This window comes from Haliotis asinina, chromosome 16, assembly GCF_037392515.1.
Source record: "Haliotis asinina isolate JCU_RB_2024 chromosome 16, JCU_Hal_asi_v2, whole genome shotgun sequence".
Taxonomy (NCBI): Eukaryota; Metazoa; Mollusca; class Gastropoda; order Lepetellida; family Haliotidae; genus Haliotis; species Haliotis asinina.
The window spans coordinates 3,812,222-3,832,220 of NC_090295.1; the positions used below are offsets into that span (position 1 = coordinate 3,812,222).

General features: G+C 40.1%; 2 protein-coding genes across 2 annotated transcripts in view; both read left to right on the forward strand.

Annotated features, from left to right (window-relative positions):
- Positions 1-2,846: 2,846 nt before the first annotated feature.
- LOC137268683 (uncharacterized) lies at positions 2,847-6,296 on the forward strand. Its single transcript, XM_067803284.1, has 4 exons — positions 2,847-2,915; positions 3,122-3,202; positions 5,479-5,577; positions 6,013-6,296. The coding sequence occupies exons 1-4, from the start codon at positions 2,874-2,876 to the stop codon at positions 6,220-6,222; spliced, it is 432 nt and encodes a 143-aa protein (XP_067659385.1). The 5' UTR covers positions 2,847-2,873; the 3' UTR covers positions 6,223-6,296.
- Positions 6,297-15,089: 8,793 nt separating this feature from the next.
- The window catches only part of LOC137268939 (uncharacterized), a 39,052-nt gene continuing 34,142 nt past the window's right edge, over positions 15,090-19,999 (forward strand). Inside the window, exon 1 of the mRNA XM_067803562.1 lies at positions 15,090-15,308. Coding sequence (XP_067659663.1) covers positions 15,119-15,308 — 190 coding nt within the window. The 5' untranslated portion in view covers positions 15,090-15,118. The remainder of the gene's footprint in view (positions 15,309-19,999) is intronic.

A 19,999-nucleotide genomic window follows, 5' to 3' on the forward strand; every position in this document is an offset into this window, starting at 1 on the left:
TATTGTTGCTAGTGTTGTATAATATAGCCTGTTTCGCTTATAACGAACTCGGTTATAACGAACTGTTTTGTTATATCTCGACAACCTATTGCATGTTTTTGTCGAAATGATATCACGAAGTGTGGTTAAAACTCTTCATTCGATATAGTTCGTTAAAACCACAGTTCACTGTTAATGAGAACTTTCCGTAGGCTGTATATTTGTGGAAGGGAATAAGAATTCCTTTATTAGCTTCCAAGTTTCTTCACGAACTATCTATCGAATAAATTGTGAAGAAACTAAACAAAAATAAGGGAACGCTTGTGCTTTCGTGTGTTCATTTGACTGGCCTGGGGACACTGGTTAGGGACAGAACCTCTTTTGTGCATGACCTGATAACTAGGTTGAGTGCACAAACCCCTAAATATATACTATCATCCCAAATATTGTTGGTAATGAGCGAGTACGTGCCTTCGGTTATCTCTCCAAAACCCAATTTAATCCTTTCTCCATGTTTATTGAATCAGATCAGATTTGATTGTTGTCAGGTGAAGGTGTTTTATGTAGTTATAAAAATATGCAAATAAATGCTTAAACTCTAACATATGTTTAGCTTTCATTAATGAGTGGCTATACAATTAACACACTTATCTGCAATTAGAGTAACACAGCTCATAAAGGGTTTTGTTGAAGGTCTGTTAGTAAAATTCAATGTGGTTGAGGTGCAACTGAATTGTGTCTTTTTATATGGAATATTGTGACGACAAAGGAAGTGAAGTGAATCGTTCTGGCTTCAGTTTCATAATGCATGACATATAATCAGAGATTTAATTTTTGGGTGCACGTTTTTTTGGGCACATTTGATAACCTTGTTGTCCAAGCACCTAGCATCCGACTATCACCGTCGCTTAGCACCAAGCTAATGCTAGAAATTGTCATTTATATCAGGTTTGAATAAAATGAAAAGCTAAAACTTAGTTAGCAAATTAATTATTTATAACATAGCATGTACCTATAGCGTATGCACGTTTTTTATTAATAGCATAGCATGTACCTTTAGTGTATGCACGTTTTTTATTAATAGCATAGCATGTACCTTTAGTGTATGCCCTTGTAATTGTGTAAAACTGGCAAATGTGTGCAGGTGCCAAAATGGTACACACTAAAAACCTCCATTCCATAAATGGGTAAAGTTTAACATTAAAGACTGGTCACTGGTCGCAAGGGGAGCATGGACTAATGTGCGTAAACAGACATCGAGCTCGAGGTTACATGTACCCATGGTCGTCGATGGACCGGTGACCAGAGATCACACATGATTCAGTTTTACTCGAGATGAAGAGTTACTACCACGAAGTACAATATGAGTTCGGCATTTCATGCGGGTTACATAGAAAACGTTACTCGCTTGTAAGCGGGATACATTGAAAATAATAGAAGAGCGGTCAGCCAATCAGAAAACTTCATTTATGTGTGTGGCAAGATAATTTCTATTGTTGCAGTACACTGTATGAATGTTGTGAGTGTGGTGTTTATATTTGTGACACTGAATATATGGTAATGAATGCAACGATTCATATCATAATCATGAACTATAATTGTTATTGCACATAACCGTTTACTCAGATGGGTGTTTTGTCCTGTCCATTCATCACAAATCAAATGTTTAAGGGTGACGTCCGTGTAGATTTTCTGGATCCTGTTCATCTGTCCATTCTGATAATAAAGTGTCCTCGCCCCTACCAGTAGCAAGTCTTTTAATAAACAAAGAGAATACAATGAAAGGAATTGATGGATTTCCCACTGATACTTTTCAAATGTTTCTGGAATGAAGTAAACGTTTGGATTTTTAGATATATTAAAGACGTTTCGACCAAAACATGCGTTATGTTATATTAAACACGTACATACCACCAATCTAATGTAAATGTCAGTTATTACACGTGTGTGAATTGTGTGAAGCTTCAAGAATATCTTGCGTGTTTAACGTTCTTTTGTGTCAGTTCATCATTTCAGGGGGTAACACAGAACTTGACTGATGTGAAGTCAGGTGTAAATTTATTTGAGGAAGGTGTAGGCGAAATGAGACTGCATGTCTTTCTTCAAGTGCTGGTTATGTATGCATCAAGATATAGCTAATTAGCTTTATTATGTACCAAAATCGACGTATTGATTGTTCTAGATCGTCCACAACTGATAACTCATTTCATGGGCCAACAGAAAACATGTCATTGTGTTTGTTTTTTCTTAGGGAAAGTATTCTATGCAAATATCAGTGAAGGAACACACTTGTTACAAATATCACGTTCGTATTTAACAGATAGGTTTTCAAAGCACTGCAAACAATGTGAATGTGTGTATTTTGTCACCACAGAAACCAACTGTTTTGCTTATTCACACTGATGATAGTTCATGATACCTAGTCCTGACACCTACAGTACTGACACGTACAGTCCTGATACATAAAGTCCTGACACCTGCAGTTATGGCACCCACAGTCCTGACACTTACAGTCCAGACACTTACAGTCCTGACATCTGCAGTTATTACACCTACAGTCATGACGAATTGGTGCAATGTGTGACAGTCATTTATAGTGTCCGCCCCTGAGATATAGACGGAATGTTGGCGCAAAGTCTTCCTCTGTCCTTCAGTTTACCAGCTCCTAAAACGTCACGTCCTGTTGAACTAAAACAGTCATAAACATCTAATTTTACAAATCCTTGAGTTGTTAACAGCTAAGAAAAATAACATTCTTGCAACAGATCCAACCCCTACCATTCCAGATGATACGTCTTATCAGCACATGTTCTGTTCTCATACTGGGTCAAACGCCACCCCTTGTACTGCCAGAACTATCTCACCCTGACCTTTGACCTTCTCACTCAGCCACCATGCGTTTTGTTCTTCTTGTACCGTTCCTTGCTCTAGTTTGGGTATGTGAAAATGTTTGTTTTTAATATAAATGAATAATTAATATCTTGGAAATCTGTAGCGGTTAATTCGTTTGAGTACAGAAAATACATATCAATCAACATTATGAATTATTTTTCACCTAGAGCGATACAGTTTATCATGAAATATATTTTCGTGCTATAGTTTGTTATTCGATCCCATGACTATGACTATGACTATCTTTCAGGCTCAGGACCCTTATGTGGTTCCTGAAGGCTACATCGCGACAAGAATTGAAGATTACTGGTTTGAATTCCATGCCACGCACGTAAGTTATTCTAAGGGAGATAATTTGGAAGACGTGGAGTTGTCTCCCCTGCTATGTATCACTTTCGTTCGTGACCAACTCCTGTTTTTGCGATGCGACCGAATCGCGTGTCTTCTTGGAGGTTGCGGTGAGGGGCGAGTGGGACGAATGTTTCCATTTGTGTGGAAGACGTAGCTTAATGATAGTGCGATGTTTATGCTGATGTGTGTGTGTGCATGCATGCGTGCGTGCGCGTGTGCGTGCGCGTGTGCGTGTGCGTGTGCGTGTGCGTGTGCGAGTGTTCGTCTTTGGCTATTTGTTTATGGTTTGTGATGCTAATCGAGGTACAATATCGCATTCTGGAACAGCGATGCATAAATCGCAACAGCACCAAACTATAGGTCCTCCGGTTCTCGTTTTATCTTATTCAGACTCCCCTATCCATCTCACAAGAAAACGATGACTACGTGTCAAATGAAGGCGTACCAGAAGCATACCTTCCTCATCGTACTAACGGAGTAAATTTGCAGGGTAAAACTTAAACGTCCAGGTGTCCCTCGAGATGTTGTTGGAATATTGCTAAAAGCGGCGTAAAAATAAACTCACTGCAAGGTAAACGTAAAGTAAATACTAAAGAATATGACGTCGATGTTCCTGTAAATCCTACTTCGTAACAGAAATTCTTCCTTCATATTTCGTTATAGCCAATGTTCCTTCACGACTGACTTCGTCAAAGCATATATTCGTCTAATCCATCTTTGCAACAGACATCTTTAATCCGAATATGACTATAATAGAGCAGATCTTCCTTGAACTGAAACGTTCTTACAGCCGGTGTTCCTCCAAAAGCACCTTCGTTATAACAGATGTTCGTCTTAATCTGTCTTCTTTTCAACCAATGTTCCCCGAAATCAAACTTCAATTAAGCCGATTTTACTCTAAAAAATTTACACTTCTTGACATCCGTTGTTCCTCTTAAACACTGTTGTTATAGCCGATGTTTGTCTTAATTTGTCTTCCTTTCTGTCGATGTTCCTTTAAATCAAATTTTCTTACAGCCAAAGTTCATCTAAACCAAACTTCGTTATAGTGAGTGTAGTTTTACACCGCACTCAGCAATATTCCAGCTATATGGCAGCGGTCTGTAAATAATCGAGTCTGGGCCAGACAATCAAGTGACCAACAACATGAAGCATCGATCTGCGCAACTGGTAACCTATAACATGTCAACGAGGTCAGCGAGCCTGACCACCCGATCCCGTTAGTCGCCTCTTACGACAAGCATGGGTTGCTGAAGGCCTATTCTACCCGAGACCTTCACGGGTTCCAAACTTCGTTATAACCAATGTTTATGTAAATCTGACCTAGCCATATCTGAGGTTCCCCTGAACTACCCTGATTCAGCTGATAGTCCTCTATACCATCTTCATGTTATCTTTCTTGACTGAATGACTGTTGTTCTAAGTTAATGTTTAAGAGCACGCACGTGCAACTAAAATCCACAGAGGTACTAGAAGATTTGTTTGAGGAAATGCAATTTGATTAAAACGACATCCTGTCAATATTCAACATTACCATTTACCAGTACACCCATAGTCTGAAGTTGAATACGAATCATCAAAGATGAATGCGCAAGCTACAGAACATATCCCCCTCGGGAAATATAAAATGTCGACCTGGTATGTGTCTAGTAATTATCCGTGGTAGATCCATGAGTTTGAGCGAAGCCTTAATATCACAAAGTTGATGGGCTATTGTGCAACACACAAGCTCGCTTCAAACATGTTGCAGAGTGTATGGAGATGTCGCGAACGTGTAACCCACCCTGAATAATTCTATACATTGTAATCACTAACAGAATACAAACTGAAAAGTCATAGGGATTATCGTAACAAAACACCAAGTTAAGCTTGATAGATTTGTTCTCATATTTGCATATGATGCATGGTCCATGACATGATGCAACATCAACCTGCAGTGAGTAAATTGACGTGTCTAGAATGTGTGATCAAATACGCTTACCATGTTTGGCCTGTGGTGGGTGTACAGTGACATGTCACATACAATATGACATGAAATATGAACTGTACTTTGTCATTGATGACAATGCATGCACATGTTCTACACATACTCATTCCGCGAAGCCACTCACTCACTAAGCCATTCACCCACCCGTTCCTTCAACATTCCACCAGCCCGGCCACTCATAAACTCAACAACCCACTCACCCACCCAACAAACCCACTCACTCACTAATCCACTCACTGGCCTCTAGCTCTCTCTTCTGTGGGTTGCAGCACCTGCTCCTGATTGTGGGCAAGACGTGCCACATCGTCCACGTGGATGCCATAATGGAAAGACAACTACGAGTTAAAGATCAAAGGGAAGCCCTGGAGGTAACTATATTGACTGTGTTAAAACTTTCACCAGCTCCAAACGAACAGTATTAACACATCAAAGATATGTTAAGCTGCACCTGCCCACCTGGTGGGCTCAAGGAATGGTACTTTTGTCTCACGTGATGTTCCTCACAAACTGTTCCACTCTGTTCTCTGTTCCATCGCTGAATTGTTCCTTAGCTTAATGTTCCCCTACGCATTGTTCTCTCGCTGAATGTTCCACAATGCTCGTTCACTGAACAATGGGCATGGTGTTTCCTAAAGTGAGGATGGTGTATGCTAATGCAATATTCCAAGTTTATCACGTAATGTTTTCTGCCATTAAAAAAAGACCCCTCATGTGCATGTTTCCTAAAACGTTGTTTCGTCAAGTAGCGTTCCCAACAGCGATGTCTCTCCGTCACTGCTTCCTCAACCAATTTTCGTTTCCAGGATGAACTGTACAACAACTACGTCAAACCGAACCTCCACGAGCACGCCTACACCTACAGCGAGCTCCGCAATGAGTTCCACGACTTGTATGCCAACTTCCAGTGCATTGGAAAATACGTTTACAAGATTGATTACGTGCATCCCTCCATTGCCCCATCTTCATCAGGGTCCATGGGCACCACCTCGGACAGTGGGGGACCTACAGCTTAACTCAGATAATATACGAATTGTTGGATGACTTAGTATGTCTCTCGCAATGCAATAAACTACAATCCCGAAAGTTACCATTTAATTTTCCTAGTTTGATTTTTTATTCTCTTCAGCACAAGAGACACAGTCGTACAATCACTCACTACTCCATACACGATAACACAACGATATACAAAGTAATACCCTTACACCCACAATTTATGAATTTCAGTTTCGGTTAGTTTGTTTTTAATGCTGCATTCGGCAGTATTCCTGTAACATGACACCGTTTTCTAACAAATCAAGTCTGAACTAGACAATCCAGTGATTGAAATCATGCGCATCTATATCCGCAGCTTGCACTGACCAAGTCAGCGACCCTGAAGATCCGATCCTGTCAATGGCCTCTTACGACAAGAGTGGGTTGCTGAAGATCAATTCTAACCCGGATCTTCACGGATGATGTATTTACCTTTAAGGGCGACTAGTGATTAGGAAAATATCAGTTCCACATACTGAGATTATAACACAGTCTGAACATGAGGCATAACACGGAACATTCAGAAATCCAACATGCAAGGGCGATGCCCATGTGCTTTTTCATCTTCGTGTACAGACAATGGGTAATGTATTAGCCGTTGGAGTAGGTGATCCGTCACATCATCACACCGTGTGTTCCGATTGACAGGATCTACCTCGCAAACTATGGAACAGGTGCAGATAGAAACATCAGCCAGTGTCGCACAGTGGGCCCTTAAGTATGAAAGGCATTGGTCTGCACGTGCTTTGCGATGACGTCATCATTTGTCAGCCATATCTCGCTCTCACTATAGTACAACTTACTGTATTGTACTGCAGGTGTACAACATGTGTCCGTCTTTTGTCATCTCCCAGCTTCAGCCGATGCTTCACACACAAGAACAAAACCACAGTTACCAGATGAACTGTCTCAAAGCATCGTGTAATAACATTAACACTTTTAACATTAACACATTGTGCAAATGGCGCACGCCCTTCTCGGCAACATTGCTCACGCTTTCGTGACGTCATCACTGTTTTTCAGTGATCCATTCATATTATTCACATCTCTGTTTAGCCTTTCACACGCAGTGGAATCTTGTGAGCGGATAATCAAAGCTTGTCATTGTCTGAGTTGACAAGATAAGCTGGTTGTCTTGGCTTAATACAAAAGTATTAACCAAGATATGAAGACTCGTTCCCATCACACTGATTAGACCTGAATAGTTGAATAGTTCGCAAGATCTGAAGGTTACCATTGTCAGCTGTCAAAAGCACCGAGAGCGTCGCCGCTACACGAGATAGACAAGTCTTGTGCGATGAAGCTATCTATTGTTAAAAGCACAGAACTTTTTTCTTTTAGTTGTAAATGTCGATGAAACATAATCGAGCTATGAATACGCCATGCGTGTCTTTTAGAAATAGGTCAGATGTGATATGTTAATCTGGGACGACAACACCTCAGAGAGGACAAAACCATGGAGACTCCAGTCAGTCACACCATGAAGTGTGAAATCCACACATACGGCCATGGCACATGTCAAATAAAGCATATTAATCAAATGTGAGATTAGAGCCCACCCCTCTAGAGCAAACTGCTGAGAGTGGCACCACTGCACCACTTGTGTGCTCTTTCTGCAACCTTTTCATTAATATTGTTCAACAGGTTCAGGAGTCCCCACAGATGACATCCCTGCCTCGGCCGACGCGGTAGCTTTGTAGTGAAAGCGCTCGCCCGTCACGCCAATAACCAGGGTTCGACTTTCCACTTTGGCATAACTTGGGAAGTCCATTTCTGGTGTCCCCAACCGTGATATTCTTGGAATATTGTGAAAGGTGGCGTGAAACTAAGGCACTCACATACAATCTTTCCTTGTCAGCATTAGACAGGGTGGAACGTTTAGGTCATGTGGACAAGACGCCCACCAATACCGATTGCACATTTGTGCATTAGAAGACCCTGTCAGAGAGACAGACTTAGGAAAGCCTTTTTATATCGATGTTTCTATGTGGTCCAAAGTGGTCGGAAAATTGCACCATGTACGAGGGATGTCAATAAGTTTTGAGCCTTGCATAGAAAAACACAAAATATTGGTATGAACCACATTTATTTTTCAACACAGTCCCCTTGTGAGTCAAGACACTTGTTCCATCTTTTCTGCCAGGTGCTGATGCCATCTCTGTAGAAGGCGCCATTTTGGTCCTCAAACCAAGCCTCAGTAGGATAATAAGCTCATCCTGAAATCTACGACCACGCAAGTGTTTCTTGAGATTTGGGAACAGATGGTAATCACTTGGTGCCAGGTCTGGAGAGTAGGTGGGGATGCGGCAAGATTTCGTACCCGCATTCCTGGACAACAGCGGCTGCAACGCGAGAGGTGTGTATTGGAGCATTGTCTTGATGTAGAAGAATACCATGTCTGATCTTACCCCGGCGCTTCTCCTTGATTGACTGTCGCACTTGCCGCAATAAGTTAGCGTAATATTCCCCATTCAGTGTTCTTTCTTTTGGTAAGTAATCGATGTGGATGACGCCTTTGCTATCCCAGAAGACTGTCGCCATTACCTTCTGCACTGATCTGGAGGCTTTGAACATTTTGGTCCTGGGAGAAGTGACATGTTTCCATTCCATGGATTCTTGTTCGCTCTCAGGATCATAGTGGTGGATCCAGGTTTCATCACAGGTTACTAGTCTAAAGTGATAATCTTCTGGATTCTTGTTGTATCTGGTTAGCATGGGGTTGCTTATGGTGACCCTTGTTTGCTTCATTTCAGCTGTAAGCATTCTTGGCACCCATCTTGCTCACACCTTAAACATCACGAGATGTTCATGAAGAACTGTCTCGATGGATCCGTGTGAAATGCCTGTGGTCTCCTCTAACTCGTTGGGTGTTATTCGACGATTTTCCAGCACAAGTCTATGCATTCTGTCAATGTTTTCCTGACTAGTGCTTGTTGTTGGGCGACCTGGACGGGGGTCATCTTCAAGACTCTCTCTACCATGCTTAAATTCACTGACCCATCGTTTGATGGTAGCAGATGAAGGGGAAGACTTCCCATAAACTGCTGAAAGCCTTTCGTCAATGTTCTTCACCGAGTTTCCTTCAAGAACTAAAAACTTAATTACTGCTCTATACTCAATTTTATTCATTTTCACTGCCGTGAGAGGGGTCTCTTTCTGTCAGTGGGAGCTGTTCAATAACTTCTGAGAGTAGGATACCAAAACTTATATATTACATCAGCTACACCCCGATGTCGTACCATAGGCTGTGACACCTGGGTATGAAAAATGCTCAAAGCTCAAAACGTATTGACATCCCCTCGTATGTTGGTATTCTTAATTACTTCATTTTTCATATGACTTCACAATGACAAAAACGTTTAACAAATGAAGCTCATGACTTGTTCTGTGACCTAAGACGCCATCAAGCTGATTACCCAAGAGGGCCGTGTACCTTGCCAACTCTACTTTTAACTCCTTTTATTCGTAATTACCAAACCCTTAATAGTTATTAGTTTAACAGACAATCGAACAATTCCACCATGATATCCCCAGCCCTGCTGCCTTCCATCCTCACCTCATCACCCCTCTGGCTCTGCAGCAAGCCGTGGCGGCGAGTTAGATAAGGCATTAAGTACATGCCAATCAGGAAGAGTCAAACGAGAACAAATGTTATGAGTGAGATCGAATGTTACGTAAATGAAATTACTTCAGAAAACTAATCTACAGGCTTCATAAGATGGTTTACGAATGGCTCATGTCAAAATCTCTCTCTCTCTCTCTCTCTCTCTCTCTCTCTCTCCGTGTCTATGTATATATCTCTCTCTATGTCTGTGTCTGTCTCTCTTCCTTTCTCTCTGTGTGTGCGCGCGCGCATGTTCAGGCGCGCATAGGGGTCCCGTTGTACAGAGGAAACCCATAAACCACCCCGGGGAACTATATGCATGTAGATGAAAAGAGTGGGATGGGTACATTTCGGCTTGACAAGCAGAGTAGTGACTCACCTATTGTTATCGTCAGATTTAAGCTCATTTCCTAATGTTCATGTAAATTCTAAGGGTACCGTTCCAAATCAAATCTGAAGATTTATAACATTAATTGGTTCTCAAAAGTTCCAAATGGATAATAGAATATTTGAAATTTGGTTCGTCACTACAGAATTCCGTTTTCCCGAGCGTCTTAATGAATGGTTTGGATAAGTGATCCCTTTTTGGTTTGTTACAACAGTGTTCAGGTATATGTGATCACACATTTATGTCACTACAACGTCCATATCATCATCTGGACAGTTTTTCGGTTTTCAGACCTTTGAGCATTGACCATGGTTCCTAAGTCTTCAACGAAAGTATCTTAGCCGGAATTTTTTGTGTCGTATCTAAATGTTTGAGCTTTTCATCGGTGCTTTTTCATCAAATTCAACTGAGACTTGATCCCGTGTTACACGCATGGTACATGCGCGTGCGTCGATACACACGCGATGAACTCCCGTTGCACACCCGTGTCACATGCGTCCTCAACGCGTTCAAGGGGAATGGACCTTTAATCAGTAGTGTACGTAACGCATATTTGGTACAATGGGGCATATGCTACGTTTTTAACGGAAATGGTTGTCCTATACCTGCCACTTGTATATTTCAGTCGATACGCGTACAAAGAACAAGGCTTGTAACGAACTGGACCGTTTGAGTTCGCTATTACTGTAGTCTTCTGTATTGTGTGTATTGTGATGTGCTCATATATCAAATCAGTGACATTACTGAACTCAAATAGTCTGAATGAAACGACTGCCAAAGTTCTTTAGTTCGGGTCTGTTTCAAATAAAATATCGATGTCTACTTTCAACCCAAGATTGTTTGAGGTTACGTTTTTAAACAAACAAAAAAAACACTAAATGTTTGTATCGATAACGTTCCACAATTTGGTTTTCCAAGGTATCGGCCGCTGTTCTTTCCTAGCGTTTGTTTAGGGAACGGCCATCTTAAGCGGGGCTATCGAAAGCGTACTATATCATCGATGTCAAATGTTTAAAAAGATTCTGTGTTGGCATTAAAAAGGGGGGCCACTTAACCAAGCCATTGTACTTTCAGTTTGCTTTTTCATGCTTTAATGTACAAACTTGTTATATCACTTGTATACGTTGACGTTTCATACATTCGACTCTTACTTAATGGGGAACATAAATTATTTCGATTCTTGATTATTAAGGTACATATTTTGGCAAAATCTCTAGTTTGACTAAAAGAAGTGCATCTGAGATAAAAGTAAACCTTTGCTTTACGTTTTTCAAGTGTGAACACGTTATGCTCTTTTATGAAACAGCCGTGATACACACAAAAAGCATCATATATGCAAGTTGTTGTGAAGCAGTGTTCACCTTCAATCCACCCCACCCCACCCCACCCCACCCTTTCTGTCAACCCATGCATCCATCGACTACTTCGTCTACCCATGTTAGGATTTATTCCTGATATCAAAGTTGTGAAACAAGCTGCACTCTCCTAGTAATATTCAACCTCAACCCCTTCAAAACCCCTTCGAACCGCAAAACCCCTCACACAGAAACCAACAAATAGGTCCATCGTCAGGCTTTCAATAACCACGCTTTTCTTCCGATGTCATCCCCCCTAAAACAACTACAACAAATAGCACATCTCAGCACAAAACCGTTGTAGAGTTGCATCCCTTAGAACGGAAGTATCCGCTGATGTTCTTTCAACGCGCTGCCCTTTCGAACTGTGGGTATCCACCTTGATCCTCCAATATACCATTAACATTGTTTATCGACTTTATCATCTTACTGCATCCAGTTATTGTCAGTACTGGTCTACGCCAAGGATGTCACATTCTTACACTAACATTACAGACACAGCATAAATGAATGTTAAACAGCTGTTCTGTACATGGGACAATAATAGTGATTAAACACGTCGAACACTTTCTACAAGACGAGTCTAGTATGCACTGCATACATCATTGTATCTTGTGTAAATAAACAAAACAGCTGGTTTCCATGGCAACGAGATATACACTCGCGATGTTTGTAAGTGTTTGATCACATTGTATTTAGTAAACACTTGTCTCAGTTGAATACGGTGGTGGTGCCAACTTGTCTTCAAACAAATATGTACCGCTTCACTTTGTTTGCTTTGAGTCGTTTCTTAATTTCTAAAGTAAACTGATATTGTTTAAAAGACACAAGTACTATTTCTTTTGCCCATGAATTCAAATATTAATTTGTCACAGACGATAGATGTCAAATTCAAAACTGGGAGTGGATAAGTGTTTGAATTTGATTCTGATTTGATTGGATGTGAGGTGAGGTGTCATTGAACGTTCCGTTCCAGTATATTGCACCTACTTGTCTGCCTGTCTGTCTGCCAGTATGTCGGCCCAACTGTCAGGTTGATTGTCTGTCCATTCGTCGGTGTATGTGTTTCTGTCTGTCTGTCTGTCTCTGTGTGTCTCTGCTTGTCTGTCTGCTTGTGTGTAAGCCTGTTTGTGGCTCTGTCAGTTAGTGTATCTGTCCCTGTTTCCCTGCCATTCCATAATTCTATAAATCTGTCTGTCACTCCGTTCGTCCGCCCGCCTGTCTGTCTGTCCCTGTGATTGCTGCTTCTAATCCGGACAAATTGCAGTTTAATCATGCATGTTCAGTATGATATTATGCCTTAATATCACGAATGCCTCACTAAAACTAAAAAGCCCGGCCAATCACCGTTGGTCTAATGTCACGAGTCACGGTAACATCAAGTACCATATGATAACGTTATTTTTTACTTGACGCGACTGTTCATCCAATCCCCAACCTTCAGCTAAATCCAGTAAACTATGGAAACAGCCTGATGATGGTGAAACGCAAAAATCTGACGTTTACCACAAATAGAGAGAGGGTGGAGACACTCACTCCGACGAATGATTCAACCATGCTAGGGCCTTACCCAAGGATCATATTATCGGGTGACCTCACAGGTGACATCGTATAAGAGGATCATATTATTGGGTCAAACCACAGTTTCATTATGCAATTGGGTCGCGCGATCAGCATACCCTGGCACCAGCTTTTCTCGGATTATTCTGAGAGTTGACAGGATCGTTCAAGACCTAGCGTTACAGTCTGTTTCTTACCTTTTGCACGCCAGATAGTGCACATTCCTTACAAGAAAAGTGTGTTGTTAAACCATCACAGGATTCTAAGCATACTCTCGATTAGGCTCTTTGTAATTTGCATGTATACGATTTTCATTTTAAAACAAACGACTAGAAACAAACACTAAGAAATGTGTGATGCAAGATGAGTGTCAAAATTAATGTTCTAATGGATGAAGAATGGGACCCATGCACATGTATGGGGGTACTGCGTTGTGCATGTGCATATCATGCGTTGTGTTTAGGGGTGGTAATAGAGGGAAATGGCGGTGCGTTCATAAGATGTCTGTCCTTGAAACGTTTGTTAACGTTTATACTTCCTATCCAAGTGCCAACGCAGTAGCCCCATACACGTGCATGGGATCCCATTCTTGGTTTTGACGTTTTTTCAAGAAGGTCGAGAAATCACTTAGAACATAATTTTGACACTCATCTTGCATCACACATTTGTCAGTGTTTGTTTCTAGTCCTTTATTTTTAAAATGAAAATCGTATGCATGCAAATTACATGCCATGCACCAATCATCTTTCAAAAGTAACTATATATATATATATATATATATATATATATATATATATATATATATATATATATATATATATATATATATATATATATATATATATATATATATATATATATATATATATCCGCCTGAATCTATGCGAAACCGGGCAGTGTCGGTGCTAAGGATCCTCACATGTTTGTGATACAAAGACATGCAGCAAACGTCATCAATTGCATGATTAACTGTGCTAGGACGTCATAGGCTTGATGACGTCAAAATGATACGACATTACGCACTGCTAAATCAATATCTGATCTCACACAAGCAGTTTTAGAAAATGAATGAAACTGTTTGTCGAAGCTGAAGGAGGCAGTCGTATATCAAGGTTCGATACTACCGCATTCTGATGACGAAATAAGCAGGGACCAAGCTTTAACTTCGAAGTACGAAGTGTCGTATCTCACCTTTGGGACATATCTCGCCATAAAACCACAATGCTTCTTTCCATTTCGAATGAGATCATTTGGAATGACATCAAACTTCATTATGTGAAGCTGATGAGGCATTTTATGATATCTACAGGAAAATTCAACCATAACGAACTCTGATCTCGGTTCATTAATTGTAGTGTTAATATTAAAGCTAATAAATTAACAAAGTTAATGATTCAAAGGAAGAAGCGTTTCCTGGATTGTTTTCTGTCTTGGAAATTATTCGGATGTAAGATTTCTATTCCGAGGAAGAAAGTATGCAGCTTATGACTAACTGACCCATGAATTAATCTTAATAATGAAATAAATGATTCATAACGCGCATTGTCTGACGTGCTGAATTCAGGGATAAATATTTTGTCTGTTTCTGATTTGAATAGCTCGCTCGCTCAGAACTGGAAGATAAAAGCTGTTGACATGCAGGTATGATATCTACACACTAACTTGTCATTTCATCTCTGTGTAATACCAGCTGATTGTATCACTCAGCGTCAACATTGAGAAAACAATGCAACACAAACATGAAAGCCATGAAGTTTCCTTATGTTCTCGACTTTTTCAAGAACTGTTGTGACAACAAAGACAAGGAATTAGCGAATTGAAACATTGAACTACAAGCGGAGTTATTTCATGTGGCAATTCACCACGAGACAATGTTCTTCCGCCAGCCGTTACATATTGACGGGACTATATAACTACCCGGTATAAATCGATGTTGTGATACATTTTGTTTACGGTGCGTTGCTCTGCGCATGTCATTGAAGCGCTCAAGGAGTCTCGGTCGACACAGACGAAGCATCAGGCAGTTGACGACGCCGGCACAGTCCGCTTGCCTTGGAATTAGTTCTGAAAACAGCAGACCAGATTGGAAATCCAAAATGGATGTCAGTTCCGTCTTTGGCATTGTGGCGTGCACGGTTCTAAGCTTAGTCTCGTTTGTTTGTAAGTATCATTGTTTGGTATATTCATTGTATTGGCTTTTAAAGAAATACGTTTACGATAAACGGTGAGGTTGTATCTATAGGACCAAAAGTTGTAAGTTGGTAGTGTTCTGGAGACTTTTGTCATTCTTGCATTATTTGTAAATTGTTTGGTTCCTTCCATATATCAGCTCATTCAAGCAACTATTGGTTAGATTAACTAATAGAATAACGCCGCATGTTTTCCATTCAGCAATGTTTAACTGGTGGTATAGATTATATCGTTATCATGTTAAACATATTTGAAATATGGAGGGTTTTTTTCCACATCATTTTAATGTGTACAGTACATTCCATCTTACATCAGTATTCATACTTATCTTACGAGCATTCTTGTCATCTGTTAAATGTGCTATAAGCGCCATGAGCAAATACTTGGTGATTGGATATAGGACACTATACTAATGGACTTATTACAGTACCATAAATATGTAACCAGGTTGTACCAGGACCACTACCGAATCTTAAAATTGTTACATTCGCCTGCCATATGTTTAGGTATATGATAAGTGAAGTATCGTTAAGTTTTGATTAGACTGCTTCAGGCGTTGATCGTATAATAGCTATTTTTCTTGAGTGTACATATCCTTTTGATATGAAGAATATTAAGTTTATAACATTGTTTCGTCTCTCATTATGATCCAAGCATGACCATTTTGTTGTTTATATTTGGTATCATGTATATTTGCAATGAATTTCAACAGATGAATCTTCAGTAGTATATAACCAGAGATTGTGGAAGTTCAAGGGTGGATCTGTTAACACACGGAAAATTTGAGTGACTAACGAACGAAGGTAATATGAATAATATTCATCCTCCATATATCCCGCAAAAACTTACATAAACAGCACCACTCCTGATCAAACACCTAAAATAAACCATAAAATCGATATTTGCCAATTTTGGGCCCTATTGCGTTGAAGCTATCGGAAACGTCTTATCATGTTTTCGGCATGTGGCAGCAGGATAACATTATCATCTGATGAGCTGATATTGCAATACGTCATCAATATCCTGACGAGTCGTGCTTGTCATCCGTATACTCCACTCCCAGATCAGTGTATGTGCGTGGTCGAAAGGTAAAACAATGTATTGATCTCAAACAGAAACTAACCATAGACTTGTGTTCCTGACATTTGAAGTAGATTCCCGTTAATTGTAAGAAGCGTTTACGAACATTATGCAAATTGATTATTTCACATGTAAACAAACACTGCAAGAAACAAATATATTTGATGTATTGAAACTGGAGAATTAACTTCGTCTTGAACAACTGTCACATGGCACGACACGTTCACCTGGTTGCAAACAAAGAGTATTATGACTGTTTCATTGTTATAAGGGGTGGTGGGGTAGCCTAGTGATTAAAAGTCGATTGCCCATATGAGTGAAAAATGTAAAGCCCATTTCTGGTGTACCCAGCTGTGATATTGCTGTAATATTGTTAAAAATACTGTGGATCTAAACTCACTCACTCTTGTTATTTTTTAACGCAAGCATAAATTAAAGTCGGAATCGTGCAATCTGCTCTTTTCACACAGAAAATAATCAATAACGCGATATTTTGTACTTTACAATTTTATTCGTAAACTAACAAAGTTTACTTACGACAAGGTAATTATAATGGCGTACAAATACATTAGCAGTACAAGGGACAATGACATATAATGTAAAAACAGTGATTATAGAAATAAAACAGAAACGGCAATTCCAACCCCCATAGTAATAATGGTCAGACCTCAAAAACAGGCCAAGACTGAGTATCAAGCGTAACACGTGACCTTCACCTAACTGTTGGTTGTCTTGTAACGTGAGATGTAATGCTAGTTGAGAGAGGCAAGGCAGAGGCCGTTTATATATAGTTTTTTCTTCAAAACTTCCCAAACTCTGAGGGTCAAACCATACTGTTATATTCCGCACAGGCCTAGATGTTTCCATATGTCTTGTCCTCATAGTCTAAAAATAGTAAGAAGTATACCACTACCTTCTACTAAATCGCCACTGAAACATCGTTCCGCATCGTAACACTGCCTCTTCCAAGAGAAAGAAAGTTATTATCATTATTATTGTTTACAGAAAACAGTTAATCAATACACAAAAGATGGTGCAGTTTATCCTTGCATTGTCAGACTGGTAAGGCTCATTATGAGCTCTGGGCCTTGTAGGCTTGACACGCTGTCCAGACATATGGAAGCTCTTCCCAGAAGCCATGCTAAATCGAGTTTTGGTCAGAAGAGCTGTGCCGGCACACGCCTGGTCTGCATGAAGAGGTCAGGACTAGTGACACCAATAGCACCGAAAACAATGTGGAGCCTAATGCCAGTGTATATGAAATGCAAGGGAGACATTTCAAAGGCAGAATCCGAACTTTTTCTGAATCTTTACAATCACATTTCTGTCAAGAGGGTTAAAATATTCATTTTAAGAAAATCAGTATCAAAACGATCGCGGTCAAGATTACGGGCTTAAATAAGTCTGAGGTAGTACATGGGACATTCCAAAGACTTTTGCAATTGTCATTTTCCAAGACGTTGTGATGACAGTTACGACCAGGATCGGGTCTGAGCAGCAAACAACAAATGTTTCACTCTTCAGGTGACTCCCCTTGACAAACTGAGTCTGTCATGATTTGATAAGGCTCTCTGCTTCGCTGGTTCATTTCTAAACCGTCCAAACGTACAAAACAATAAACAAAATCAGCATTGACGCTCATATTCTCTCTGATAGCCTAAGCTCTTTCAAGACAAGTGCAATGTTTTGACATAAAATGAAACATGCAGCTTTATTGATTACAACTTCTTGTTTATTACGTTGAGCGTTCGAGATTGTAGATTCTTAATGTAAGACGTCTACATGGAAACGTGGCAATCAACTCCATCTTGTAATCCATAAAGCTGCATGTTTCATTTTTTGACTCACCAACTTCTAGAATGCCCATTAGAGAAGCAGTAAGATGTTTTGACATGCTGCATAAAAAGATCAGCAGACACACAAATGTGTGCAAAGGAGCACAATAAACTTCTGTCATGAAGATCCCCCACGTCAGTGCCACAAAAACTGATACACATATATTGAAGTAAAGGCAATGGTAGTAGGTTCTATTTTCTGATGCGATTCCTCCTGCGGGGGTGTTCTGAATTTGTCGTTTCGTCCAATCAGCAACCCCATATAGGACAGACACAGCCTAAGGATGATTATCTTTGACTGTCTGAACTGCTTGCACAGCTCTGAACTGCAGAATTTCCTTAGCCTAAATGTGAATCCTGTCCTACGTCTGTGCTGCATATCGGCCTCATTTCTAAGCACGTATAGATGGTCAATTATCTGCTGTCTTTGTTCTGTCTTGTCTTGAAGAATGTTGCATTATCTGAGTCCAAAGAACATACTTGTGACTCTGGAAAAGGAGAAGGAGAATCTGTTTCTGGAATCCGTACTTGGAAACACGTTCTGGGTCTTCCATGTAAAGGAGGTGAGTAGGGGGAGTTGGGCTGGATGATGATGAGGAGGTCCTGGATGGTAACCGTAAGAGAATAGAAACCGTGGTGATGATAGTGATCCGTATCAAATTTTGACTTTTCAATTTTTTCTTCATTTTATGCCTACTAGTAACAAAAACTGACAAATAACTTGAAATAAACGTGCTTGCAGATTTCTCAAATATTCTTTGCTGATATTATCAAATCCTAAAACGTTTTCAAGAAATAGTGTGATGGACATCTTCTTTGAGATATTTTTAGACAACTAAATGTGATATCACGGATTCATAAAAAATCTAAACTAAATTCTAATAATTCGTATTGTGAAGGAGTAGTAATATTAAGTCCAAGTGCTGTGAAGAACCTCCTCAAAACAAATTGTCATTAAGTACTCTGCCATTTAAGGAGTTTGTATACACTGCGCGTATTTCTCTGGTTGCCATCACAACGGCCTAAGCGACTCTATATACGAAGAGTTTAAAGAGAGGCATACGGCTCATTCTTTAGAGATGTTTGATCAAGGTTACAGCTTAAAAGGAGAGCATTCAAATTGTTCACTGACAGACATGTTGATGATATCCCGTTGTCACGTATAACAAATGGTATGATCATTGTCATATTGATGGACACCTTATAGTTTGTCTGAACGGAAAATAGACAGTTGTTATTGTTAGGTAGTTTGTATGGCGTTTGTATTTTTTCCGTTCATATGCTGTCATCGTCACTGCATGGCTGAACATATGCCTGGCGTTTTCTTGTTCATTCGGCATCAGTCGTTTACTTCAACGTTTTATTTAAATCCTGATATGATCTATTCGGCCGATTTCACCGTGAACCATGCCGTCCGGACTGATGAGGTTAATCTATTGGACGTACTTTCCGCACCATACGCCGATACTGCTGTTTACAGTGTTGTTTGCGAATACTGTCATTAGCTGGTGGGGAGTTATTGGAAACCCAGTAAACGGAATATCAATACTGGATCCAATATGATTGATCAGGGATTCAATATACCACAAATGGCCCTTAGACCATTAACCTATGTGGAATGGAAACTATGAGGGGAAATGGGTTGGACAGATGAGGCTTAGACGTCTCAGGCTTCATAAGATGTGGAGCAGGAGACAATGGGAAGAATCGTATCTCGTCGACGTCGGCACTATTATCCCACCAACA

Bases quoted from the DNA above. Each gene is read 5' to 3' on its own strand.
- LOC137268683 (XM_067803284.1), top strand. From the start codon at position 2,874: ATGCGTTTTGTTCTTCTTGTACCGTTCCTTGCTCTAGTTTGG. The intron at 2,916-3,121 runs GTATGTGAAAAT...ACTATCTTTCAG, and splicing joins CGTTCCTTGCTCTAGTTTGG to GCTCAGGACCCTTATGTGGT. The intron at 5,578-6,012 runs GTAACTATATTG...TTTCGTTTCCAG, and splicing joins ATCAAAGGGAAGCCCTGGAG to GATGAACTGTACAACAACTA.